Here is a 27990-nt window from a genome sequence, read left to right on the forward strand (position 1 = left end):
ACCACAGTGCAAACTTAATGCACTGGCACAGACAAAATGCTGAACCACAATTCATGGTAACCAGGGGTAGAAAGAGTCACAAAGGTAAAAAGAGTATAGATCAGGCAAACCTATGGATATGTTCCCAATCTCTTCAATACAATTAGGGGACAATTCTTGTTCTGTCCATATACGGCCTCATATTTTATATATATCAGAACACAACCATACTATACATAACTGATCTACTGTTTAGATATATCAGTATTAGCTGGGGAAGAAACACTCAAAGATAAGAATGCATTTGAGTTTTTCAAATTCAGGGTTGGGTTGTTTTTTTTAAAAACAGCATTTTAGAACTTACTGCTAGTAGCAAAGCTAAATTTCTGTGTTTATAAGTAACTGAACATAGATTTTTTTTTTAGGAAGCTGAACCCATAAAGTAGCTCTTAACCTGTAAGGTAAATTTGAAATAGTTTTCAAAAGCCACACTATTCTGTTAACACACATTATCCTAACCCATGATGTGTTATTAAATTTATCTCCAGAATCAAAGCCTGATGACATAACAGCAATTATTAATATCTGCATAACTATCATGCAACTTTATTAAAGCCATATAAAAGTACTAGGAACACCCCCGCACATTATGTACCAATTTCTATACTTGAACAGAAATGATTAATAATTTGACAACTGAATAGGACTTACTCTTCTTAGAGGTGTCTCAGTATTCACAGAAGGTTCAGGATGCACCCATTTAGATGAAGGTATTCCAAGTCCTGAGTAAGCATGTGTTCCATTTGGATACTGCCAAATAATTGGATAAAGTCCTAGGTGATTATATGAAGCAGAAGGGTGAGCTTGCCCAAGAAGATGTGATGACTGGTGCTGTAGCATCTGTTGCTGTTGCTGGTGTGCTAATGCCAAATGGCTTAAGCTGCTAGCATGAGCAGTCTCTAGTCGTGGGTGGCCTCCCAACAAAGAGGCTGTAGGCACTCCAGGTAATACTGCAGGAAGTAGATGTGGGTGATGAACAGAATGGTGAGATGCACCACTAAGAGGATGAGTGCTAATGGATGATAAAGGAGTTTGGTTTGAGGATCCAGCTAGCAAATGGGATGCACCAGTTAATGTGGGATGATGTGTGTTTGGATTTAGACAAGTTCTATGGGAAGTGGAATGAGGAGGATAATTATGCTGATGCAAATATGGCGATATGTGGTTAGTTCCCGTTTCTTGTCCAATAAGAGCGGGATCTCTGTAAACCGTGAAATGTTCATTCTTGTCAATAATAAGAGGACTTTTAGTAGCTTCTAATGAACTAACTCTAGTTGGAACTGGATGAAAACTAGACCTAGGCAAATCATGCTCAGTTTTAATTGCTGACCTTGTTACGCCAGTAACATGGTTGTTCTGGTAATTAAGTTTAGACTTCACAGTATCTGGAGACTGGGCATGTTTATATTTAACATCAGGTAAGGAACTTGACTTGATTTTAGGGTTGTCAACCAAATGACCAGGTTTTGACTTAACTGCATCTGGGACTGGACTTTGTTTACGTACTCTGCCCTCTTCTGCTATAGAAATGACAGTTAAAGATGATGCAGAGCCATACTGAACTTTTTCTTTTTCAGAATGTAGATGTTCGCCTGCTGATGCAGTTTTCATAACTTTCAGCTGTAGCAAATCCATCTTGCTGGCATTATTAACCCAATTCTCATCAACTTCTGATTTTCTTACTTCTGGAAAGTTTGCATTTGTAAACAGGTGTTTTGTATCTTTGCCATGGGGTTCCATTTTCAGACAGCCCTGCAATCCAAATGTACTTGAAATGGTTTCTTGACTCTCATTGGTGGAGTTATTTTCAATATTCATATCAATGCAACTTTTTGGTGTAGGAGAGCTGGATATAAACTGTTCATTTGGTAAGAGCTCCCTGGGGCTTTGCTTGTCTATACCATCCTCTTGAATACATAAGTCATTGGTATTCCTATCATAAAGCTGTTCAGCTTGATGGAGTGAAATCTCTTGCAGCTCCAAATCAGCCGAATCAGGTCTTTGTATTTCTTGATGTTTTTTATCTTCCTGTATTTCATGCCAGGGAGACTGACCATCTATTAGAGTCTGCTCTTCTACAACACTGCTGCTCTGAGATTTACCTTCTTCCCCATTTACCTTTGAAGTGCTTTTGCTTTTCAATTCATTCTCCGAATTTTGCTCGGATGAAGAATCTGTCGATCTTTTGTTTGAATTTTCCGAGTCGCTGCTCTCCGAGTAGTCTGAGGTGTTGTCTGTCCTCTGTCGCTTCATACTCAGTTTTTTTTCTTCGTCTTCAGGTTTTCTTCTTTTAGAAAGAAAGAGTTTGTTTTTATTTTTGGGATTTTCTGGAAAGGGAAAAAAGATTTTTAGTTCAATACGGTATTACATTAAAAAATACTTCTCTGACCCATGGAACAATCTCCTTACCTCCTTGACCTATAAAGTCATATTTTTCTTCTTTAAACTTCTCTTCATCGGGCACACTGCTGTCAGAACCTTTCCTTTTATTTGGACGAGTATTCCGTTGCTGCTGGTGTGAATTTTGTTTTGGTGCTGAGCTCTGAGAATTCATCGCTGGCCGGGGACTATTTGCTTGAGCCCGGGTATAGTGCCCCTAAATGAAAATAGGAATTCATTTCTCTCTATTCAAATAAAGGCAGACAAACAATAGTAAAAGAAATATAATTTTAAAAATATATCTACGTGGGCTGTGTTGCTGTTCTGGTTGGAACGAGACCTGCGCCTCGATGTAATACCAATATTTTCACCTTTCAGCAAAGAGTGAACAACATCATCTAGAAAGGTCATCTGGACCATAGAAGGATCAACATTTTGTGGTTCTAGCACCTGGTTTATTAGAAAAACAGAAATATACATGATCAATTTTGGTTTTATATTCTCCATTTTTCTAACCGGAAAAAAAATTAGTGTAACTTCAAAGATTACATAAAAGACAGTTTGACATATCCTGTTGCAACTGAATTAACACATTATTTTTTTTGAAGGGATACATAAAAGGTATCCCTTTCTTTTACAGCCAGTATATTAAATATTCATAAAAATACCGCAAGGAGTCTTTTGTAATCTCTGAGAGAAAATCTCACTGAAATACTTTACACATTATGTATTAAAATGTAGACTTTATTGCAACCCCAACAATTTGGGTGGGGGGGAATCTCCTAAAGAAAACAGATTTTAAAATAATTAATACTGAGCAAACAGTCGAAAAGTTTTCTAGGATTCCTCCACTTATACCATGAGAATACTTAGGACTGCTGCTGATCGAAGTATTAAAGTTACCCTTGTTCAAAGAAGAATTTATAGCTACTTAAAATAATCACTGGATTGTACACCTCAGTAATTCATGACACATTTAAAATAAAAAAGATAAAAACACCACTCCTTTAAACAGAACTCCTTTAATATTATTGTACTTCCTTTATTGGTCGGATAATGACCAAATAAGAGGATTTAAGTTCTTCAAACAGGGATCCATCCCCTAATTTTGCCCTGAAGACTCCAGACTATTATATTTACTCTTGGATCAATACTTTAAAAATCCAGCAAGAACACCAATGCAAATATATGTGATTTGATTTTAGGATAACAAGTGAATATAATGACAAAAACACTAACATACAAGTACCTATCATTTTTAGTCACAGAAAAATGCTTACCTGATCATTCATAACTATCATAGTACGAGTGAAGAGATCATGGTGAGTAATTATACCAGTGAACCACTGGGTGGCAGAGTCCTGTCTGTAAACTCTCACTCTATAGCCGTTTAAGGAATATGGACCTTAAAAGAAAATAAGAAAATAATTCTTAAAAGATTTTGAGTTAGACCTCAAAAACATTCAGTTCTCAGTTATGATTTTTTGTGCAGTGGAACCACAAGTTTCATGCATAAATACCAAACAATAAACACCCCACATGGTTTTAGACCTACCAGACATTTTGCTTTGCATTCACAATGGAATTTTAAAGAATGCAAGTGTAATATTTGATAAACTCTAAATTACTTAAAAGCCTTTTTAATTGAGCAAACTGTGATAGAGAAGAGTGGTGAAGATTTTGAAAATGTTACCTATAAAATGCTAAAAAAAAACAACTAAAAGCATAATTTCTTGTGTAGAAAAGTCATACAGTAGCTGCTTGCATGGCCACATTATTTTACTGTGGAAACAGCTCCTTGAAATGACGGCTTCCATGGCTGCCAAGACATTCCCAAAATTACCACAGATCTGAATCCACAGCAGTAGTCTAGGCAAGGTGGCTCAGCAGCTTTCTTGCAGCTACTATGTTACTACAAAATATGCAGTTATAAAACTAAACATGTATGTGACAAATCGGCTATTAACTACAAGTTAAGCCACTAGCTGAAATGCTATGTATACAACAGGGGAGAAATGTTATTAATTTAATATAGAAATAAATACATGCAATTAAACCATTTATTTAATCATACATAGCAGCTATTTTCTACTGTCAATCTCTGACTTCTTTGAAAACCCTATGGATTACTTGTCTGCGTAATGTGCTCCATACCAAGTTATTCTTCACATTTTTTATTTCAGTGCTTCACCTGTTAGCATTGCTACATTTTTTTGCAAGCGTATTAACTTTAATAGCTTCAGACAAATTAGGAACTGACAATGTTTAAACCCATAATCGTACTTTGGACAATTTAGGAATGTCTGGCTCAGACTCGCTGTCAGTAAAAATTACTTTCTCCCATGTCAAGTTTATCCTTTCTTTAGCAATTTTATTTTGACCTGCTCTTTGCACCTTGTCATTCAACTCAGCTAAACAAATTTAGCTGTTTTCTAATACAATGGGGAGAACAAGGATGACTCATGGAGATGCATGTTTCTTCCTCAATTCCCCCCCCCCCCGCAAGCTTTTCCTGTTTGTCATGCCTTGGAAATGCCTCCAGCCCTCCTTTACCTCTCACCCACCTACCTGTCTACTTTTCCTGCTTCTCCTCTGGGAAGCCTGTGCCCTCTCCCTCCCTTCCCTTCCTCTCCTCCATCTCAGTCTTTTAATTTTTTCCTTCTCCCTCTCCCCCAGCTTTACCTTACTTCTACCTTTTACCTGTTTAGCTCCTCCTCCCAGATTAAAATCCAAACTATAAGAATCATGTGATGATAACAGGGACCTGCAGCGATACTACTAAATGTAGAGATGCCACAGGACTTGATTTGGATTGGAACTGCAGTGTAGGAGGACAAGATCCCTGGGAAAGTGTTAGTTGATTTAGGGTAGCTGTACATGAATGGCAATGCAGCCTTCTAATGGGGCAAATAATATCCCCAGGTAATTTCAGGTTCAGAAAAATGGCACAAGGTGAAGGTAGGAGCCCTTCCTCCCCCAGGCCATGGCCCCTATACAAATGTAGTCCTTGTTGCACTTCTAAATTGAGTTCCCACACTACTGAAATCTTGCTGCAAGTCCCTACGACAATTACGTGGTAGATATAATGTGTAGTTGGGCCCTAACTGAAGGGTGGAATATTCATTAAAGCTGGCTGCAGGCTGCCTAGTAAACCCAAAAGTTGACCAAGACTTCATTGCGAGTATTACGAGATTCCAGGGGCTTGCTTTTCTTAAAGAAGACAACACTGCTTCTCTCATTTTTATGTTTTTCTAATCCTTAATTTTTACATTTCATATTTTCCTGCAAACTTTGGCCTTCTGCTAGATATATGGGGAAATACTCCTGGCCTCACAATGTAGATTTTTTTGATCCACACTTTATGATCTTTGTGTGCTCTTCTGCTCATCTAAAAAGTGCATTGATACGTCTAGTTATGCACTTAAGGCAAATGTAATCTGGATGTACCAAAAACTGTACTTAAGAAAGTTAACTGCCTTTAATGTTCTAAAACCACTTATCTGACTGTGCATTATTACCATCTTAAACAGATAAGATAGGACAGAAGGTTGCATGTTATTGCCCAATCTCATCAGAATTTGGAAGCTAAGGAGGGCCACTACTTGGATGGAAACCACCAAGGCAGACTTTGCTGAGGAAGGCAAGGGCAATCGACTTCTGTTTCTCACTTGTCTTGAAAGCCCATTGTTGCGGTCTCCATAAGTCAGTTGCAACTTGATGGCATTGTACAGACACAGAAAACTGCATTGCTGACAGTATGCCTGGCATTACACATACACATAATTAAAGTGACTTCTGAGTTAACTGTTCTGAGAAGCTGATAGTGTAATAAACCTGTCTCTTTGTGTGCTTACATGTGTGTCGCATGTTCATGTCATATAAAGTGTGGTCCTTTTCACTGTGCTACCATCCTAGCCTCCCACATTACCAATGACTTGGGGAACACTAGTAAAGACTGCCTTTGGCCAAGTACAGAGGGCAGAGTTTCCCTACTACTTTAGCCCCCCTTGTGTGTGTGTATTCAAGCATTAGCAAGCAATCTAAGGTTGAGTGAGGAAGAGCTGAATCACAGTCTGCTTTCTTAAACAGGAAGTCTTTGTTGTTACTGAGGTTTAGGAAACTTGTCCACTTGGGAAGGTGAACCCCTATCCCCCAATCATCCTAGGTTCACATCCCACAATCTCAATACCCAGATTATGTTTTATTATGTTTCTTGCCTTCCCCAGCAAGTATTTTATTTATTTATTTGCTTGGATTTTATAGTTATCTCTGTGGAAATTTATCTCTGCTTTTTCTGACTGTGAATTTTATGGCTCTCTTCCCTGGGGGGGGGGGGGGGCTGCCAAAATCCCAGGAATTCCCCAATGTGCTTCAGAGTACCTTGCATCTTTGAATCAAAGCAGATACCGTCTACAGGCTATCCAGAAACCATATTATGAAAAACTGCTTCAAAGACTGTGTAGTTTAAGGACCCATATAAAGAACATGGGTCCATATTTAATCTCAGATCTGGGTTTACTGGATCAACTAGGTTGACTCAAAAGAACTGAGCAGGATAGTCAGAAGTGCTGTTCTGGAAACACTTTCATAAACAGGGCTATATTGGGCAGGATTTATTGTAACACATTGTGCAATCTATGATGCAATGTCTTGTGCAAGTGAAAGACATCTTTCTATTCAGATTCACTTTTCTTATGCAACAGTCTAGTGCAATATGTAAAACAAGCCTTCTGTGGTTGTAATACACCTTTTATATTTGGAAGGGTCCTTTTTGATATGATCAAACATAATTCACAGGGGCAGGTTCCCATTCTGTAAACCAGAACCAATTAAGATTGTAGGGCTCTGTACTTTGAACACAATGTATATGACTATATAATTACCATGAATTAATATTTTACTTACTTTATTTCTACCCTGCCCTGATGGGGACCCAAAACAGCTTATATCATTCTTCTCTCCCCTATTTTATCTTCACAATAACCCTGTAAAGTAGGTCAGGCTGAGTGTAAGTGACTGGCCCAAAGTCACCAGCAAGGTTCCATGGAAGAGCAGGAAATTAAACCTGGGTCTCTCAGATCCTAGTCTGACCAATTTTATGCCAATAAAGGTACTCTGAATCTAGTCTGACATAACCTCTATACCGGTCTTCCCCAACCTCCAGGCTGCGAACTGGTACTGGGCCGTGAAGCCCTCGGTAACCGGCTGCAGCGGGGGGGGGGGGGAGGTGCGGGCACGCCTCCCTCCCCTCCGCGGCATGGCGCTCACTGCACCAGGAGTAATCGGCTGCTTACTCCCGGGCCCCGGTGCGAGTACCACGCTGCAGGGGGGGAGGGGGAGGCACGGCGCAACTCCCCCCCCCGCTACAGCCTGTTACTGAGGGCTCCACGGTCTACCCCCCCGGTAGACTGGGGAAGAATATAATATAATATAATATAATATAATATAATATAATATAATATAATATAATATAATATAATATAATATAATATAATATAATATAATATGAGACTCTTGTGGCGCAGGGTGGTAAGGCAGCCGACATGCTGTCTGAAGTTCTGACCATGAGGCTGGGAGTTCGATCCCAACAGCCAGCTCAAGGTTGACTCAGCCTTCCATCCTTCCGAGGTCAGTAAAATGAGTACCCAGCTTGCTGGGGGATAAACGGTAATGACTGGGGAAGGGAATTGCAAACCACCCTGTATTGTGTCTGCCAAGAAAATGCTAGAGGGTGTCACCCCAAGGGTCAGACATGACTCGGTGCTTGCACAGGGGATACCTTTACCTTTATAATATAAAACAGTTTTACATTTAATATATTACCAGCATTCTCAACGAAGTAATCGGGTGGATCAGGTCCTTCTGTTACTTGAACCATGTGAATACATTTAAATAGTGAAATTATTCTCTTCAGAATAAATCACAACCACTTGTGAACCATTCATCAATTCACCACATACAGAATCATCCAATTTTTAGTGTAAAATTTCCAAGGGACAATTAGTTAAAAGACACAAATATTTCTCAAAATTACCTTGCATAAAAATCTCTTGCACCTTTTGTTCCTTTACCCAGATTTTTACTTCCTCCTGAAGCTGTGGGTTGTCCCTGAGAACTGGGTTTAAACTGTCTACGTCGTCCTAAAGCAGAAATTAAGAAAAACTCTTATGTTATACATATTCAACATTTTCAAAAGTTCAGAATCGGATAATCTGGAAAAAACAGTGCACTTTTATAAACACAGTGTCAGGGAAATGACGTATCAAAGCTAACCCGACTTTTGTTTGACTTGTGCCAGATCTAGTTACACTGTTTTTTTATTTACTCTCACTGGCCCATTATGCACGGAGTGGAAGGTCCGCATTTGGGGTGGAATGGCGGTGGCTAAAATCACCAATTATGCATGCTGCAGGCGGCAACCGGGCGCAGAGTCAACGTAAGCAAGATGCGGAAGAAAGTGGAGCTTCCTGGGACCAGGGCGCAACCAGAAGCGGCTCCAGAGTAGCCGCGTGCATAATCAGATGCATTCCGTCCCGTGCGTAAGTGGTTTGCTTCGCTCCTTCCTTCTCCGCTTTCTCCATGCCGCCATTTCAGTGGCCGTGCATAATAGGCCTCCCTCTCTCTCTCACTTTGTGCATACTTGCAACTCTTCCAAACCACTCCACACAAAAAAAAGCAAGATACCTTTTCAAGCGAAGGCTCCCTTACACTATTTGCTCCAATAAAGGTACAGTACAGCTAGTGCATACAAGCATACCTCTCAAACAAGCAAATAATCAAATATTTAAAAATCCTAGAATTTCTAATACATGTTATTTTGGCTAGAAATGTTGTTCTACAATCCAATTTAATTATCAGAAGATCCAAACCCTAACACTGATTGGTGTATTTATATATATATTCTTTATATCATCATCAACATAACATATAAAAGTGTGTGCACTTCTGATGATGTGTTGAATGTTGTTCTATGGCCCTCCATGGGGCATATACAACCCACTCAGGGACAAATGCCAGTCTTCCTTCCCCTCCTCCTCCTTCCTTTTGGTCACTTATCAGGGCAAAAGAAGAGTGAGACCCACTCTATAGGAAGATGCTGAAGATAAGTGGGACAGTGGATGGAGGGCCAGCACTAGATGCCCGGCTTAAATGCCTGGGCTGCTTCAGTCCTCATGCATCCTCCCTGGCCACATCCAGCGGTGCCTTAACCTTTGGAGACATACGAGGAATATTCTTTTTACTGCACCATCTGACAAATCCTTTTCCTCTGTAGCTGTACACTTCAGCAGTAGAATGTCCTCTGGCTGCTAAAATCATATAATTGACCTTGGAACTATATCCTATACTCCTATACCCAGAAGTTGAGCCTGGTCAGTCTCCAGGTGGTTAAGCCAAGCCACTCCAGTTTCAGGTGCCATACCAGCCCCCAATGTAAAAGGTCCACACTCAGAGGTAGGTACTTAAAGTTGGAGCAACATCGAAAACCAAGGCCTCCTGGGACAGTAGGGGGTGATGATGATTACCTCTCCTTGAAGTTGTTTGACACATCTCATCAATCTGGGAAGAATGAACAGGAAGATGTACATCATGTCTTTTGGTCCCTAAGCCATCAGCGGGTCTGTTTGTAGCATTTTGACACAAGTCTCTGGGGAAGAATTGAGGAAGTGGGTTGTTTTTGTGAGAACCAAACAGGTCCACCTTTGGAAGACTGAATGAGTCTACAATTAGTTGAAAAATCTCCCTATTCTACATCTATTCTCCTTCTGACATTATTCGATGATTTAGCTAGTCTTCTTGGATGTCTGTCACACCCTGAAAATGCTCTGCTCTGCTCTGATCGATCACATATGTTTTTGGCCCATCGCAAAATCTTGAGTAACATCTTGTGCAGAGCTGATGATTTTGAGCCTTGCTGCTTATTAGGTAGGTTTTGGTGACTATATTGTCTGTCCGAATTAGCACATGAGATTAGAGCAGATCTTTAAAAGGCAAGTGAAACGCTCTCAGTTCCAGTAGACTGATGAGAAAGCGTGTCTCCTGAGGTGACCAGAAACCCTGAACTGGTCCAAAATAAAATACACTGTTTTGCTGGGATCAGGAGACAAAGAGAAAGATCTTATTTGTTGGCTATCTATTTCTGTAGCGGTCTTGACTGAAAACAGCTCCACTGGGTAGTATCTAAGTTCGATATTAACAGTCCCATGAAGCTTGTCAAGAACATTAGTGATGATGACTTGTTTCTTATGGCCATCACGTTCTTCTTCTTTTCTATTTTCTAGGCATTCATGAAGAAACAGCAGTAGTGGGCGTCATTGATTACACCCCAAGATGTTCTAGCCACTGAGTTATTGTCAGCAAACTTATTTGGAGTTTCAATAGAGAACTGTACAGTTGAAGGACAGCTATAGTCTTTCTGTGTTCAAAACAGCTTCTTGACTAGAAGACTGGACCAGAAGATCATCTAGTTAAGGATATATATGTATTTCTTGATATCTGAGGGCTACTACTGGATGGATTAAGACCTTTGAGAATACTCCTGGTGTGATGGAGAAGCCCAATTTGATGGAGAATCCAAACAGCTGTGCTCTGAACTAGAAATGCTGGTCTTCTATATAAAACCAAATAAATATTTGATATTCTCTATGCTGGGAATATGTAGGTAAGCATCTTGGAGGTCAAAACATCAGGTACTCTCCATTGTGAAGTGCTTCTGTGCTAGAGTGGAGTCTCTCCATTCAAAGTTGTCCTCCAGTCCCCATACTATTTTGGAACAGTGAGAAATACTGAGTACATCCCTTGGCTGACCTCCTGTTCCAGATCCAGTTCTATAACCAGAATGGCCAGAAGATAATTGATGGCTGTTACTATTCCTTGTCTTATCTCTAGGCTTTCAATGGGAGAAGATTGGATGAATCTTTCCTGTGGAAGGGAACTGAACTCCATGGAATAACTTTGTGAAATTACTTCCAAGGACCAACAATCTGTTTGATGATTATCCCACATGTTCCTGAAAAGAAGTAGTCTTCCCCGCATAGGTATGTCACTGCAGTTATGCTTTAGCTTGTTTATTGTCTTTTTCAGTTTGGTATTCAGATTATTGTTGTTTCTGTAGAATTGAGAGGGGAAGCCACCTCAACAAAAAGTCTGATGAGACTGGTTCTGTTATCCTGTCTGAAATGAGGTAGGGTATTCTGCATACTAAAGGAGAAGTTAGAGTAAGGTTTCTTGTCACTTCTCTTGAGGTATGTAGTCATCACATAATTTGTGTCCATGGATTCTATAAGTATCCTGTCTAAGACATTGTCAAATAAATTATCCCCCTGAAAAAGACAGGTAGTTGCCAGACAGTCTGGAGTGCATATCCGCTTGCTGTGCTCTCAGCCACAATGCTCTTATAACTGCAAAAGTAGAGGCCATGGCTCTAGAATTTTAAAAGTGGCATCAACTTCAAAGGAAACAGCTTTAAGCCATCTATTGGCTCCCTCAGCCAGTCTTCATTTGTTTTCAGGTAGGTGCTGAATCATCTTCCTCACCCATGTATTTGCTGAATGGGAAACTATTAATACAACACATGAGGCTGTAAGTGACATGGCTATGGCTTCATGAAGTTTTCTGAGAGCATAGTCAAGCCTTCCTATCCAGGGTGTCTTTGACTGAGCCTTCCCCACCTTCAGAAACAAGCCCAGATGTTTGCAAAGTAACAACAGGGATGTCAATAACAGGAATCTGCAAAAACTCCTCAGCATAATCAGATAAGCAATAAAGTATCTTTTCAAAAGCAGGGAACTGTTCATTTGCCACTAGTTTACCCATTCTGTCTAAAACTGCCTTTCAAATTACTCAGAAAGAGGAAATATTCTCAGTGGAAATTACGTTCCCTTGGGATGATTTCACTTATGAGAACCCGTGGTCTGATTATCTGACACAGAGGTCTGATTTAAATCTAAAGCTGACACTATTTACACAGTATATACTGATATTCCCCCCTCCCTAATGGAATCACTGTCAGAAGAGTTAGCCTGACCAGGGCTGCATCTACTCCTTTCCCTAGCAGCCTTTGTTGGCCAGGTCCCTCTATGGTGATGAGTATCAGTATCATTATCTCTAGGAGTGGGGCTGGGGGGCAAGGGGAGTAGGCGTAACTGGCCTGAATGTTATCAGAGCTTTGTTCAACAGTATGAAAAGAATGAAGTAATATCTTCCCTAACTGACTTCCTAATGACTGAAAATAATTCAGGAAGTAAGCATGCCCATGGATGTCTTTCTGGCTGTTCTAGTGCTGATTTTTCTATAGCTACATTTGTAGAAGTCTTGGAAGGAGAGGTGCCACAAGTTTGAGGTGCTTTAAAATGGCCACTGAAGGGCTCGGTCCTGCCCCAGGATTTTTGCATACTTTGTCATCTGTCTGGAGGACACCTTCCCAGCCAAATATGGGATTGCCCAAGAGAGTGCACCCACTGCCATCATAGGCTCCCAGTTTCCTGCTGTGACTGGAGCACCAAAGTCTGTTTCAGAAAGGAAACTATTGTCAATTAGCTCATTAGCCATGTTGGAGCTGTTGAAATTTCACAAGCCAGCAGGGCTGTAACAATTCTGCCGGGACTCCAATGGACATTCCCACTGAGGGACAGAGTTGGCTGAAGGTAGAAAGGGGGAAAAAACAAAACAAAACAAAAACAGAAAAGAAGCAGAAGAGGGTTCGAAATAGATTAGAATCAGTCAAGGAAGATTAAGAACCGAAAAGAAAAAGGTAACAGTAAGAGAATTAGATCTAAGAATTAGGAAGTCTGCTAATCTGGTTGACTAGGTTGCTCTCCCTACTGAGTCACGAAATGAACTGAATAGTGGGTGACTCCCATCACAGAAAATAATAAGAATTCTAGCCTACCTACAGAGTAGTCAAAATCACCCACAAGATGTCTTCCTCAGAGGGAGAAAGAAGCAGCAGAGAAAGCAGAGTGAAGTACGACATGTCCAATTAAGGTGGAGAGTATATATGGAATGTATACAATGAAATGAAGGTTTGGAGAAAATTGTTAGTGCCCAAACTCCTCCATGGACAAAAGGGGGTGTTTGCTCACAAACCATGTTTTGGGCAAGGTTGCCTGCACCTCATTAACCAAACATTGCTTGACTAGAAATATATCAGTTTGCATTCCTGAAGCAAACAAGATGTACACTCTCTAGCTAGATTGCTTATCTCTCTGGGAAGACCCTGCAGTATGCAGTGATATTACTGTTAACATGAGGGGCCTTTCCCACTGACCACTCTCTCACACTATACTATGTTAATAAGGCTTATTGCGGGGATAATGACATCTGGGAGTTTGTTCTTTTCTTTCTTAGCCTGAAGTACTTTCCTCACACTTTTGGCCATTCTTTCCCTCAATTAATTAATCCCATATTAGCCATCACTCTTCCTTAATTACCTGAATGTCAAACAGGTGGATATTCCTGGTAGCCACTATTTTATCTTCAATTGGGAATCCCATTAAGGTACATCCTGAAGCAATCATCATGTCCTCTCTGAGGGGGTAACTAGCCCTCAGAATGAGCTCGTTTCGCAGCCATAGGATTGCTGCGATCCAAACGTTTTCAATGTAAAAAATGGAGGCTTCTTTAAGTGACCGCCTAAAAAGTGAGTACTAAAAACTTCCAACAGGAAAAAACAACTTTTTAAGGCTTTAAACCTTAAGAGCTATGGCTCTGTTAAGGAGGGCACCTGTAGGGCATGTGCCCAACTGTCAAATAATTTAAACTGTAACTGTTCTAGCCTTAAGAAAAAAACAATTCTAACACTCCAAACACTTTAGTACTAAGAACTACTGACTTATGAACTATGCATTAATAATTGGGGAGAGACCAGTCAGGCCTGCTACTCCCAGGATAGGCAGGAAAACGACTGGAGCAGGGTGCCGCCCACCATGCAGGACAGGAAGTTGAAAATTAGTCCTGCCTCCCAGTTAAAGTGGCGGGAAACACCCACCGAGGTGTCCTCCTGAATATCAAGGGAGAACTGGGTATTTAAACACAGTTGGCCCATACTTCGTGTGTCATTCGGAGGTCTAAACAACATACCCAAAAACACATATGATGACTTGCTGTCCCTTCTTTGGACTTCTTTGTGTTGTGAACGGTAGGTATTAATCTTTCTTTGATCCAAGTCATTATACTCCTTATTGCACCATCTCAATGGTTTATTTTTCCCTTATTTGTTTGTGTTAGTTTAAATCATGTGCATATGTTTTTGCACTTTACATTTTTTTTCAAGAAAGATTCCTTTTATTTCAAATTTGGCCTCTGTATGGGTTTTCTGGTGGGGACACCCCTGTAAACATTGATAGAGATTCTGCTTGTTATCGTTCTCACTCAGGTTCCACAGAATTTGCTAATTCCCCCATTCAAAATTCAGGACACAAGTCTATTTTAGGAAACAGAATAGAGGACAATGTGAGCTAATGAAGCACTGAAAACCAAGATATAAGGAAATGTAAAGACATGGGAAGTTGTAAGGTTACTGGTTTGTGCCAAATTAACCAAGACCACAATATCTTTGCATGACTGAAAAGGGAGATGAAACGGAACTGAAAGAAAAAAGAAGCAGAGAATGATCACTGGATACTTACCGAGAATGTTTCCTTCTCTTACAAGAAGACATCATGGTGGGTGTTTCCCACCTCTCTTTGAGGGAGGTAGGACAATTTCAAACGTCCAGTCTCCTGGTGGGAACACCTGCCTCTTTCAGCTATCTAAACTAAACTTATGAACTTTCAAACTCAACAATATATGAAATACAAGCAGGAGGAAGGTAAGAGAATAAGAAGCAGTGACAGTCCAACTTATCTTTAAACTCAGGCATCACCAGGTTAGCAAGGTATATTATCTACAAATAGGAAACTTAGACATCCATTCATTTTTTTTTTTGGTGCGGATTCCGACATTAGGGAGGGACTGGATGTCCTCCTGTCCTTGGAGGTGAAGGACCTTTCTCAGTGAGTATCCAATAAAGGCCTGGAGAACATCCTGGTGGGACTTCCAAAAGGAGTCCCACTAGTACGGCAGGTAACTTAGTCGGAATCCATAATGTGTTATAGGACCTTGTATCCAAAGGTGGCATCTGCTGTAACCAGATTACCAATTTTATAGTGTTTCACAAATGTCAAAGGAGATGCCCACTAGGGTTGGGTGCTTTGGCGCCCAAAGAGGACTGTCTCTCCCGGCGCAGCCAGTGCCACGCTGTAGCTCAGCGACCAACACAGCTCTCAATAAAAGGGCTTCAGTTGAGGAGCTCCACACCTGCGTATGTATACCTGTCAGCGCGCTGACATCCGAGATCAGCTGCTTCAGACACCGGAGCACTGAACCCTAAAGTCCACATAGCGACCTTGCAAATCTCTTCAACTGAAGCCCTTTTATTGAGAGCTGTATTGGTCACTGAGCTCCTCAAGGAATGGGTGGTGATCCTTATTGGGATTTGTTCCCCTTGAGCCTTATAGGTCTCTATTATACAGAAATGGAGCAGCCTGGCAATGGTTGTTTTAGACATGGGCGAGATAGCACTAGGTTGGGGTGAGATACCACTACAAACAGTGGATCTGAACATCTGAACTCCTGTGTCTTTAGCAACCTACAAATGTCTGATTTGTGCCATGCCCTCTCCTCTTGTGAGGATGGAGTCCTAGAACCAGGGGAGAATTTTGAGTCAGTCTTGGGCCTAAACAGTGAATTACTTCTCCAGAAAACTCTATCCCTATGAATCAAACAATGGGTCCTTGTCAACAGAAAGAGCCTCAAGCTCCAAAATTATTCTGGCCAAGGTAATGACCACCAAAAATCGTACTTTAATGACCAAAAAGTGTTCAAATAGCATCTGAGTTAGTGCCATCAAAGCAGTTTTTAGTCCCATGTTGAAAAATGATGCCGTGGCAGTGGTTCAGAGAGTTGCTTAGATATGCAGTTGCTTAGATAGGGGGAATCCATCCTTTAAACTCAGAACAGAAAACATGGCAATCTGGCTATGTAGTGTTCCTGAACTAAGTCCTGTTCTGATACCTTCCTGCAATTCCAGGATGTTTTTTTTTATTTTGGGAGCCATGCAATCTATTGCTTTTCTTCTGCACCAGTGAATGAAGGCCTTCCCAGGAACCTTATAGATCCTGTGGGTAGATGAGCAGAGTGATGATAGAATAGTCTCCATGACCTTTGAGCTGGAGCTCAAGCTTCAGAGCTACCCTTTCAAAACCAGTGACAATGGTTTTTGATCTTTGGTCTGCTTGCTTGCAAGGCTCTGAGCCAGAGTATTCAAATGGCCACTGTAGCTGATGCCATGGCCCTGGCCGCAAAATGATGATGCATCTGCATTATAAGCTGACTAGAAGAAAAGCCCATTTATAAAAATGGGCTTTTCTAGGTGGGCGGCGAAGGCGGGGTGGGAGCAGAGGTCACCGCCGCCGGCAATGTGGGCGCGTCGATGGCAGGGCAAGAGCAGGGCCGCCATAATCCTATGTTTGGGCTCAGGGATAAGGTAAAGTAATTTCCTATACCAGGCTAGGGCAGCCCTAGCTACTACTGAGGCAACATTCACAGCCTTAATCACCTTGCGCAATGCTGTATCTGATTTACAATCCAGAATGTCTTTCAGATATCCTTCACCATCCTCTGAGACCAACTCACATGATTGCAGTGCGGAAATAGGTTCATCAATCGTTGGCACCTCTAACATGGACTTAGCATAATCAGGTATACATTCTTTTGATAAAGGAAGTAAATTGTTTTTCCCATTCTGCCCTAATCATATGCTCAAATGACTCTGGCATGGGAAAATTGGTTTGTGTGACTTCAGTTTTAGGGGAAAAGTCCCCACTACCCTTGGGACCACAATACTTGCAATTCTTTCACAGATTCATGAGGGCTGGACTGTTTCAGATCCAAACTAGAGGCAATTGGTAAGCAAGAAATGAAACTCTTCAGAATTAAAGACACTCTGTTTGCTGAGAAACCTGAATTTCCTCCTCATCCAAAATAAATTATCCTTCTTCCCTATCTCTATACTCTGTATCCTCCTCCAAAGAGTCAGAGTGCCTAGGGACACAATATCCCCTTTTCTGGACTGCCTTAGTGGGCCAGTGACCCTAGTAAGTTTGTTCACTTCCCCCATATCTGTGATATGTGGGTGCTGGGGAAGGGGATTTAGAACAGTCAAGGTCGGTTAGGGGAAGGAATTGGAAGCAGAAACTGGCTATCTCAGCTCTCACAGAATTCTGCCTAAAAAGAAAAAAACTCAAAAGGTAAATTAAAATAACCTGGGGTGGCTGCTACTTTACAATCATCTGGGGGGGGGCAAGAATAGTTGAAGGTTAGGTGCCCAATGCATGCAGTCTCTCTGCACTCCCTAGACTTGCAGTACTGAAACGGCCTTTGCTGGAGCTCCCCTTTTTGGAAGCCACCGCTAATCTAGCCAGTGTGGGAAGGGATTGTGGCTGCTTAACATTCTTCTTCTTTTTTGGGGGAGGAGCAGACAATGGCTGTGGCTGCTGACACTTTCCCAAATGCATCCCATCATTTCTGCCACAGACCGCTGCTGCCGTGAAGGGAGGTGCACTGCTGCTGCCACTTGCCATCCCCAATGGAGCAAACACAGCTCCTGCCTCTGTAAAGGAACGCCACAGGCTACTGCTACAACCAGGAAGGAGGAGTCATGCAGCTATTGCTACTTTCACAAGCAAATTAAACACACAAAAAAAGGAAAAATGGGTGTCGCAGTTGCTGCTGCATCTGGGCAGAGAAGTCACATGGCTGCTGCCATTTCCGAAAGAAAAATGAGTATATGGCCACATCTGTATGACAAGGCATTTGTGTAGTTAATGCTGCTAGGCAAGGAAAGAATAAACAAAACAGGTCAGTCTCGAGCAAATGCCTGGCTTGAGCTGGTTTATCAGGCAAACCTTGGATTAGCTGTTGCTGCCTTCCCTGAGCCTAACGAAAATGGCCGCTGGGAAAAAGCACGGAAACGCCTTTGTACTCTGTGGCTGTCCTCATTTCAGGCAGTGAAAAAATCTGGTTGCTCAAAAAACCACCTTTGGCTCCGCAGGAGATTGTCAACTACCGCCCCGTTTTTCATCTAGTGTTTCTAGAGAAGGTGGTTGAAAGGGCTGCTGCGGGATAAATATCAGCATTCTTGGAAGAAACTTCAGCCCTTGACCCATTTCAGCCTGGCCATGGGATGGAGACAGCCTGGCCATGGGATGGAGACAGTGCTAGTCACCCTGATAGATGACCTCTGCTGCCAACTGGACAGAGGTGAATCAGCACTGCTGGTACTATTAGATCTGTCAGCAGGGTTTGATACAGCTCCTAGCTCACCACCTTGCCGACACTGGGATATGGGGCACAACAGCCCTCAAATGGCTGACCCCTCAAATGGCTCAAATGACCCCTCCAGGGTCGCGGACAGAGGTTAGCAATAGGAAAGAGAGTATCTAGTCATCACCAGCTCACATGTGGAGTCCCACAAGCAGCAGTCCTCTCTCCTATCCTATTTAATATCTTCATGCACCCCGAAGGGATCAAGGCCCTGTCTGAACTTCCACAATTTCGTAGGGCCTGCAAAAGGGAGCTTTTCCACCAGGCATTTGCTTCAGACTGACTGACTCAAAACATCTACAGGTCCGCCCACCCCCTCCTCCAAATGAGAGGTCGAACCTACCAAGGGCTTGTCAAAGTTGCTTGTTGAAATGTTGTTCTAGCTGATATGTTATTGTTATTGTTATATTGATATGCTATATTGTTATTGTTATATTGATATTGTTCTCTGTAAATGTTCTATATGTTCTTGGAAGAAACTTCAGCCCTTGACCCAATCTAAATCTAAATAAATAAATAATAAAAATCTACTAAATAAATAAAGGTAAGAAGAGAAGCCTATTCTCGCTGCTCTGCCTCTCGAGGCAGGAAGAAGCCTCAAGGAGGAGGGTGTTCCCACCAGGAGACAGGAAGTTGGAAATTGTTCTCCTTGCCTCAAAGAGAGGTGGGAAACACCCACCAGGATGTCCTCCTAGCCTCAGAGGGAGAAAGCTATTAGTTTTAGAGTGAATTATATAGAGTGAATTATTACATGTCCAATTAATATGGATAGTATACAATGCAAGGAAAGCTTGGGAAGTAAGATGAGAAGTTATGTATTGGATGTGCTGAGTTGGAGACAATAAAGAAACATCCAAACAGAAATATCAGACAGAAAACTGAAATGGGATTCAACAGAGAAAGAAAGTTCAGGGCTGGGGAAGATCTGATGACATCACCCAGATCCAGAAGAGCTCAGAAGAGAATCTGCAGGACCAGTAGAGAAAGCAGAAAAGGTTCTTCTGTGGAAGCATTTAATAATTAGAGGTAGTAAGTGAACAGATAATGATTGTCATACAAGCCCTGGAGCTAAACAAGAGGGAGTGATCAACTATATCCCAGGCAGCAGCAAGAACATGATATCAGAGCAGAAACCTGTTGGCTTGGTAATATGTTTAGTCATTTTGGCAAGCAGAGTTTCAGTGAAATTAGGAGAGAAGAAGCTAGATTGTACAGCCTCAAAACTGGTATTAGCAGAAAGCTGAGACAGTAGGAGTAAGGCAGCCTGCTCTAGGAATTTGGAAATAAATGGCAGAAGTGGCCAGTGATTGGAAAGGGGGGAGGGATAAAAATAATGGCTCTTGGAGAACATGGTAATATTTGGTTACATTCAACAGAAAATTTCCCACTTTCACCAATCCCCCACCCTGTCTGTGGCAGACCTCCGACTCCACCTGCATGCTGTTCCTGGGAGTCCCCTGTAAGCACCGTTTCAGGGGGCTTTGTGGCTTGCAGTCAAGAGGGGCAGGGAGGTAGATCCTGCTCTCCTTCTGTCAGGGATCCAACCCAGTGACATGGTCAAACACAACACAGAGGAAAACTAATGTGGTGAAAGATATGATGGTCAAAGACTGAGAGTAAATAGGATCAAGGAGGCTTACACTGAGGTCAACAGGGCAACGTTCTAATAGCATGGTTTTAGCCCACATACCCTGGGAATTACAACTACTACTTGTTATATATTCTCTCTCTCTCTCTCTCTCTCTCATATATATTATACACACACACACTGCATATACTCTCTCTCTATATATATATATACACACTAAAAGACGTAATAAATCATTTCCTTTCATGCTGTTTGCACCAGTGAAACTACTTTAAAAGTGTTAAATCAGTACATTTGATGTTCCAAGGTAAAGAACAACAAGGTAAAGAAAAGATTATTTTTCATAAATAAGAGCAGACATCATTGCAGCAGTTATACTTCAGTTTGCTTTCTCCTATGGCTACTCAGTTTAGTTTTCACTTAACAATAAATGCTGAAATTCTATAACATGAAACATGAGTAATCCGGTCCGAAGGAATTTAACGGAGTGCACTGTATGCCACAGCCCAGTCTATAATCCACGCGTCTGTCTGCAAGCTCAATACCCAAGCATGGAATCAGCATGCTGGGAATTCTCAGCTGTTTGGAGAAGTTGCCTATTGTCAAAGTTGTGGAGAACAACCTTGGAAATCAATGCTCAGAAACCAAACAGGGTCAGAATCAGCTTCATTGCTATCCCCCTTTCCTAAACCTATGTTCTTTGCATGGACCTCCACCATCTTCCTTCTATCTTTCTTCCAACGCCTAGCTTTTGCAGATATACTCAAAAGTTCTTGAACCCTAAACCTTAGAAATAGAATTTCTGCAAACCACTTAAAGGTTCAACTGGCATAATATGCTCTAGTACAGAATACTTGTTTACTTTTTGCAGTTTGCATTCTACTCTGTTCCCAGCAAACTCAATACAGTAAAACAACTAAGATTTGGAATCCAAACATATCATTCAAGAGTCACAGGCAGTTCACAGATACTTCGTGTACTTCAGCAGCTGCTAGCGTATCAGTACTTACTTTTAAAGGGCCTTGCCACTGCCTGTAATCCAGATCAGCTATTGCTTTTCAGAAACCAAATATTTTGCCTGATGTTTCCCCCAAAAAAATAAAGACTAAGAAGATTTTTGCAGTCCTCACAGAGGTCAGAAACACATGTCTTTGCCATCTGTGGTCCAATTAGCTATAGCTCTCTGGAGCTTCTTAAAGACAAATGTTTTAACCCAAGAAATGCTATGAAAACTGGCAAACACAAAATCATTCCTTAAAATGCAACAACACTTTCAAAACAGATGTTTAAGCATAGGGTAGGAGTAACAAAACTTTTTAGAAATTTGTTTTCCTGTAACTCCATATGTTGACCCTAATTCATCAATTCAGTCAAACTTTTAAGGATCTTGACCCTTTGAAAGCTTCAGAAGTAAAACATTTCAGTTTAAAAAATGACCATAACAACAACAGTTATAAAGCCAAACTGCAACACGCAAACATCAACTCTACAATATGCGGTTAGAAATCTATGTAGCAATTTCATAGTGGGCAGCTTAGATAGCAACATTATTTTCTACATAATGTTATTTTCAAGACTCCCCACATTACATTATGACTAACAACGTTCTTTTCTAGGAGCTTCATCATTCTGCATTGCACTAGCAGTAAGCTAATTAAGTCATTCAGCTGAAATTAGTGGAAATTATTTCCAAACAGCAGTATATGGAATTACTCTCCATTCTGTATATCTATTACTGGCTCTAAAAAGGGAGGTGGTAATGGTTGTGTCGCAAACCTTTTCTTCAGAGAAAAAGAATGGAAGTTCTATTCTGCACCTAAGAAAATTAATTGATTAGTTCCTTATATTCCAACTGTGTTCAATTAGCAAAGACAGCCATTACTTTCAACACCCACTCACTGCTTTTTTATTTTTTAAAAAGCAGCTGTTTCCTCCTTCTTTACATGATGATATATAAGGCTGAGTCCTAGTATGTATCATAAAGGCTGCCTATCAAATCTATATATCATCAACCTCCATATTTTTCATGCCACATTATTCCGGTGATGACAAAAAGCTATAACTGCTGATCATGTAGCTGTGAATTCTCACTGAGCAAGCAAACAAACTGGCATAAAACTTTTATTTTAAATGCAAATGCTGATTCTCCACTCCTATGAGAAAATGAGAGCATGTCTGTCAAATAAGAGGGGGGAAAATCACTGGAACTGAAACTGAAGTTTGCAGCAACTAATAGGTGATGCTGCCATGTACTGAGACAGGACCCTGGACAGACTACCAAGGTCCTTATTGTCCATTTCAGCCTTTCTCAACTTTTTTACCATTGAGAAACCCCTGAAACATTCTTTAGGCTTTGAGTAACACCAAAAGTGGCACGATCGTACAGAATATGGTTGGGAAGCATAGCTGTGTACATGCCCACCTGAGTCCCCTTCTCTTCCCACCCCCTCCAGCCCCATCAGTGGCCATTTTGGGAGGAAGGGGCAGGTTGATATAACCATATATGGCTATACTGCCCTGTTAAATGTTTAAAATTTTAAAAAATGTGCTTAAAATTAATTAATTCCCACCCAATTCAGGACACCCTTCCAGAGCCATCAAGAAACCCCAGGGTTTTACGAAGTTCTCCTAAGACAGCCAGCCATCTTTCCCATCACTATCTGGTCCTTTTAACCAGGGAAGGATCCCTGGGAATGAAACTAAAGCAAAATTGCACAACCTGATTAAAGAGTAGATAAAAGTTTATTTAGGAATTAACATACTCGATAATGAAGAGGAGACAGCTGCTAACTATATGACAGGCTGAGACAGGAAGAGACAGAGATTGACTGACTTGTGGCTACCAAGAAGCAGGAAATTGCCCCTAAAAGTAGTAATCTGGAATGACAACAGGAGAAAAGGTCCTGACCTCACTATCCTATCTAATACTCTTCTTGCTGCCTCCTGCAGGGTCTTCTTCTCTTCTTCTTTGTATACCAGACATTGCCTATTCCAACACCTTTTACATACAAAGCAGATGTTCTACTGCTGAGACACAGCTTCTGCTCAATAAGGCAGGGGTAGTCAACCTGTGGTCCTCCAGGTGTCCATGGACTACAATTCCCATGAGCCCCTGCCAGCAGGGTCCCTGCTGTAAGGGACAGAGGACAGGAGGATTCTGGGCAAGGGATTGTCAAAATCAGCTTAAGTCCCAGTTTTTACCATGTTTTTTTCACCTGTTGCTGAAGAGTAATCTTTGATATTTTGCTTGCCACTTTCAATGTATCATTCAGCTACTGCCTTTTGATCTGGCGTAACTGTTTTGTGTAGGTATCAAAACAGCAAGTTTTAGGGCCCTGGTTTTCTGACATTCCAGCCTCTGCTGTGTGGAAATATGTTATCATTCCTTCGGCCTTGGGAAGTTGTGGCACCAGCCTGTACTGACTTTTGGTTTGGGCAGAAGGAGGATAGCACCTGAAATTTCACACTCAAACTGGTCTCCAGGTGGGAGTTCAGGGACTATGACAGAGAAGGGGGCTTGGTGTCTGGGAATGCCAGTTTTAGCAAGGATGTAGAGATGCTAGCACTGCTGCAGTCTCAATACAGGAGCTTCTTCAAGAGAAGTCTGTTTATTGATGGCAATTGGCCCAACTCTCACAGGGATCAGCCCATTACCAGCTTTCTTAAACTATGTGATGGAACAGGCCTGCTTTTACTTTGCAAGCCCTGACCACTCCCTTTTTTGCCTGGTTGCGAATTCCAGGAGGGTGACAAAAGGGTCTCTCTGAGCACCACACAGCCACCACTTGGTCATAACACAGGTCCGCTAGCTGAGAGGATTAGGACGCCTAGCTGCCCCTTTCTCTCCTGAGGCCTCATCTTTGTGCTTCACACAGCCCTAGCACATGTCCGTGGGGATACTTTTCTGTAGAGTATGCCCCTCCAGAAGTGTGCAAACCTGTAGCATATTCTCAAGTTCACAATCTTAGTTAAGAGACTGAGAATGTTATTTCTGTATCCTGACATTGCAGCTACTTTGGGGCGAATAATTATTGACAGGGAACAGAAAAGAACAAACATACAAGAACATCAGGCAGTTAAATGAAAAAGAGCTGAATGCATGCCAGTTTTGTCAAGAAGAATAAAACGTATGTATTTATTGTATTCTTCCGCCGAGCTGAATATGGCTTAACTTTCCCTTTCCTCTTTTATCCTAACAACCACCCTATCACCTAAACTAGGTCGATATAATTATGAGATAATGTTTTGAGAATGAACATACTGTAGTTGTGGAGGTATCGATCAGAATGCCAAAAGAGTACCAGGATGTAAGAATACCTCTCAGCTATAAAGAATTCCGGTGATAGCAGAAAGTGGCATCAAGTCACAGTCGACTCATGGTACAGTCAACCCTGGAAGGGTTGTTCCCTGTTCACACGGGCCTATTGTGCAACAGGCCCTGTTGGCTCCTGCAGCAGCTAAGGGAACATGGATTCTCCCATGTTCCCTTTGTCCAGGGCAAGTGAGGGCCCGATCCGTGGAAAGGCCAGGGAAGCCTGCCCAGCTGCTGCATCATGTGGAAGTGGGGATTAGCCCTGCTTTCATATGACCGCTCTCTTGGCCTTTTCTGCCTGTGCAGAATTGGCCTCTGTCACCAAATTCTGCTCAGGGTAATTAAAGAAAGCCTTTGTTCATGTCTTCAACAAATCCTACAGATTTAAGTTTGTGAATCTGCTTCTGTTAAGGTCACAGATTAATATTTTCGCAACTATGAACTAGGTATATGAATTTCTAAGGGAACAGAAGATGTAAAGATTTCAGAAATTTTGAAGCCATGGGTGAAGGATGGACATTTTGGAAGAAAATTGAAATATATGCCATGTTTTCTTTCCTATCAACTCAAAACATTTCTATTCAACAACATACAATGCATTATTTATAATCTGGTTAACATATAACATTGTACTACTAGGCACATTTATGGGATTTAAAAGTACAAGTATCTTAATTTTCTACAAGAAAAAACCTTCAAGTATGCTATGTCCAACATTTGAGAGACATTTGCAAACTGCTGCACCCTATGCTATCATATAGCACATGGATATTTTTGTCATCTGAGAAGTAGAGAAAAATGGATGTTGAGTAGACAAAAGGAAGTGAATTATTTTCAGGGAAACCCTCAGAGACTCACAACAGGTAGGACTGCCAGGATGTTATTGGTTAAACTTTATAACACTAAAAACACTGCATTTAATAATGTATTATAATTAAACACATGATAGTGTTTTAATTGCTGCCAAAATTATTTACACATAAATTTTAAAAAATTGAAAATGCTTTCTAGTCTACAGTATAACAGGCTTTTAAAAGTGTGTCCTCATATTCCCCTGTTCTTCTACTGGAAAAACTGCTGTTCATTTGGAATGAGAAAAATGTTTTGTAAGACAAGGTTTTTCTCAATCAAAAAAAGGTAAACATTTCATAAGATATTATTTTCAGTCCTCTCTTGATTTCCCATTTTTCCATCAGAAAGTTTCTGAAGCCCCCCCCCCCATCTTATCTATACAGAGAGAGACAGAGTCAGAGAGAAAGAGACAGAGACAGAGAAAGTAGTGGGGTAGACTGTGGTATAGGATCAGAATTATACCACCCCTATTATACCACTCCAGTGAACAAAACTCCACCTTCTCTTTTTTCTCAAGTTTTAAGTTTTCCTCCCATCTAAGGAGACTTCCTCCAACTTTAAGTGGCTCTTCCATTGCAGGAAGAGCCACTTAAATCAAAGGAAGAGACACTTAAGAGAATGGTTGGATCCATCCCTTTTTGTTGTTGTTGTTTTAATTCTGGGGGGTTTGCCAGGCCTTCACATCTGTAGTGGTACAAAGAAGGCTGTACTCAAAGCACTTCCATGGGTACACTGGTCATAGGAGAGGAGGTGATTTCAGTCTTCCCATGCCTCCACTTCTCACATTACATGGGGTGCTGCCAGAAAGACCTTTCTCCGCAATGTGGACCCATGGTGGCTTATATTATTATCCTTTCCTATATTCTGTCCTGAAAGCTGTTATGTACTATGTAACAAACAAAAACCATTATTAATGAGAGGATTCTAACATCAAAGCAGATTTGAACCTATGGGCTTCCTAAGGAAGGGCTGCAGATAGCTTGACATACTTGTGAATGAAGTCTTTATCGTCTGTACATTGCAGAAGGCTTGGAAAGTTAAAGATTAGAATACTTCATTTTAAAGCAGGAGTGTCAAATTCAAATGAATGAGGGGGCAAAACTCTCCACACAGGCCTCCTTCTCATCAAAACAACTCTAATCCCTGATGCCAATGGGCTTAACCAGTTATTTCATCTAATATCAGCCCCAGGTGCCCCAAAACCGGATACCCCTCCTCCTACAAGACAGGAAAGGAGAAGGAGCTTTGGAAGGGGAAGCAGTGAAAGAAGGGATGTAGCAAAACATATAACACAGTCACTTGCTTGGAACCAACTGTGGGGCCCCACCCAGTAAAGTGTACATAAATTGAGTGAATGGAAGCAGCAGCTCTGTACCATGCCAGGTCCAAGTATGAAGAGTGATGGCTTACTTAAAACTGGGCATGTGGGCAACTTCTTTTTGCTGCGTCACATAAGGGACAATGGCTTGGTATGCATTTTGCGCATGCCGGAAGCACAGGCTGTTCCTTGTGGCGCTGTGTAAGCAATGGTGGATGCTCACCTTGGCACTGCCAAAAGCTGTTTTACTGCCTGCCAGTGCTGTAAGTTGCTCTTTGTTGCATTGTGTAAGAGGTGGCAGATGCATTGCTCAGCACAGCAAAAATCGGTTGCCTGCCTGCTGGCCCCTGCTCCAGAAGATGTTCACGCCACAGCTTGGCAGACAGACAAGCAATAAGGCACTTGGCAGGCCAGGATAATCATATTTGGCAGGCCATGATGTAGCTCACAGGCCATATGTTTGCTATACCTGCTTTAGAGGGTTCAAGCCACTTCACAGAACAATCTCTTTCAGTATTTCTAATCATAACCTTATACAATAGGTGAGTATTATTCACATATTCCAGAATCGTGTGCATGAGACAAAGGTGCCTGCAATACACCTTTGTAGCTAAAACAAGGGATGAATGAGGGATCTCCTGGATATCAGTCCATAACACAGTTAACCTGCTTCTTAGTAGAGGTGTGTATTTAGCATAAGCCAAGCAAAAAAATTACCCCAAAACCAATTAACCGGAATTTTCTGCATATTATTTAAATAGAGTACAGCTTGAAGATGATAGAAGAATGCGTTTATCACATTTAATATTTTAATTCCGTGGGTGTTCCACATCTTGAGGTGGTATTAGCAACATTTTCTGATTCGATATTTTACAACTTTATGGCCAGAATCTGGAGTTTAAACCAATCATTGAAACGAAAGCAAAAGGTCTTTCCCACTAAAATCAATGCAACATGAACATGTTTAACTCTGGATAGACTCTTTAACATTCTTCAATTCCAAATTCTTTTGCTACTGTAGTATTTAAACAAACTGCAGAAATGCAGTGTTGGCACAATATGCAATTAAATGTTACAATAACTGTGTAAATGTATAACTGCATACTATACAGCATTCAATAAGGCTGCTTGCACATGGAA

General features: G+C 41.3%; 1 protein-coding gene across 2 annotated transcripts in view; it reads right to left on the reverse strand.

The window, feature by feature from the left end:
- The window catches only part of JMJD1C (jumonji domain containing 1C), a 165850-nt gene that overhangs the window by 30149 nt on the left and 107711 nt on the right, over positions 1-27990 (reverse strand). For both annotated transcript variants that reach the window (XM_077350739.1, XM_077350740.1), the window contains 5 exons: positions 8453-8558; positions 3699-3823; positions 2725-2868; positions 2449-2635; positions 691-2366 (listed from right to left, as the gene is read on the reverse strand). In XM_077350739.1, the coding sequence (XP_077206854.1) occupies positions 691-2366; positions 2449-2635; positions 2725-2868; positions 3699-3823; positions 8453-8558 (2238 nt within the window). The remainder of the gene's footprint in view (positions 1-690; positions 2367-2448; positions 2636-2724; positions 2869-3698; positions 3824-8452; positions 8559-27990) is intronic.

This window comes from Paroedura picta, chromosome 8 (genome assembly GCF_049243985.1).
Source record: "Paroedura picta isolate Pp20150507F chromosome 8, Ppicta_v3.0, whole genome shotgun sequence".
NCBI lineage: Eukaryota > Metazoa > Chordata > Lepidosauria > Squamata > Gekkonidae > Paroedura > Paroedura picta.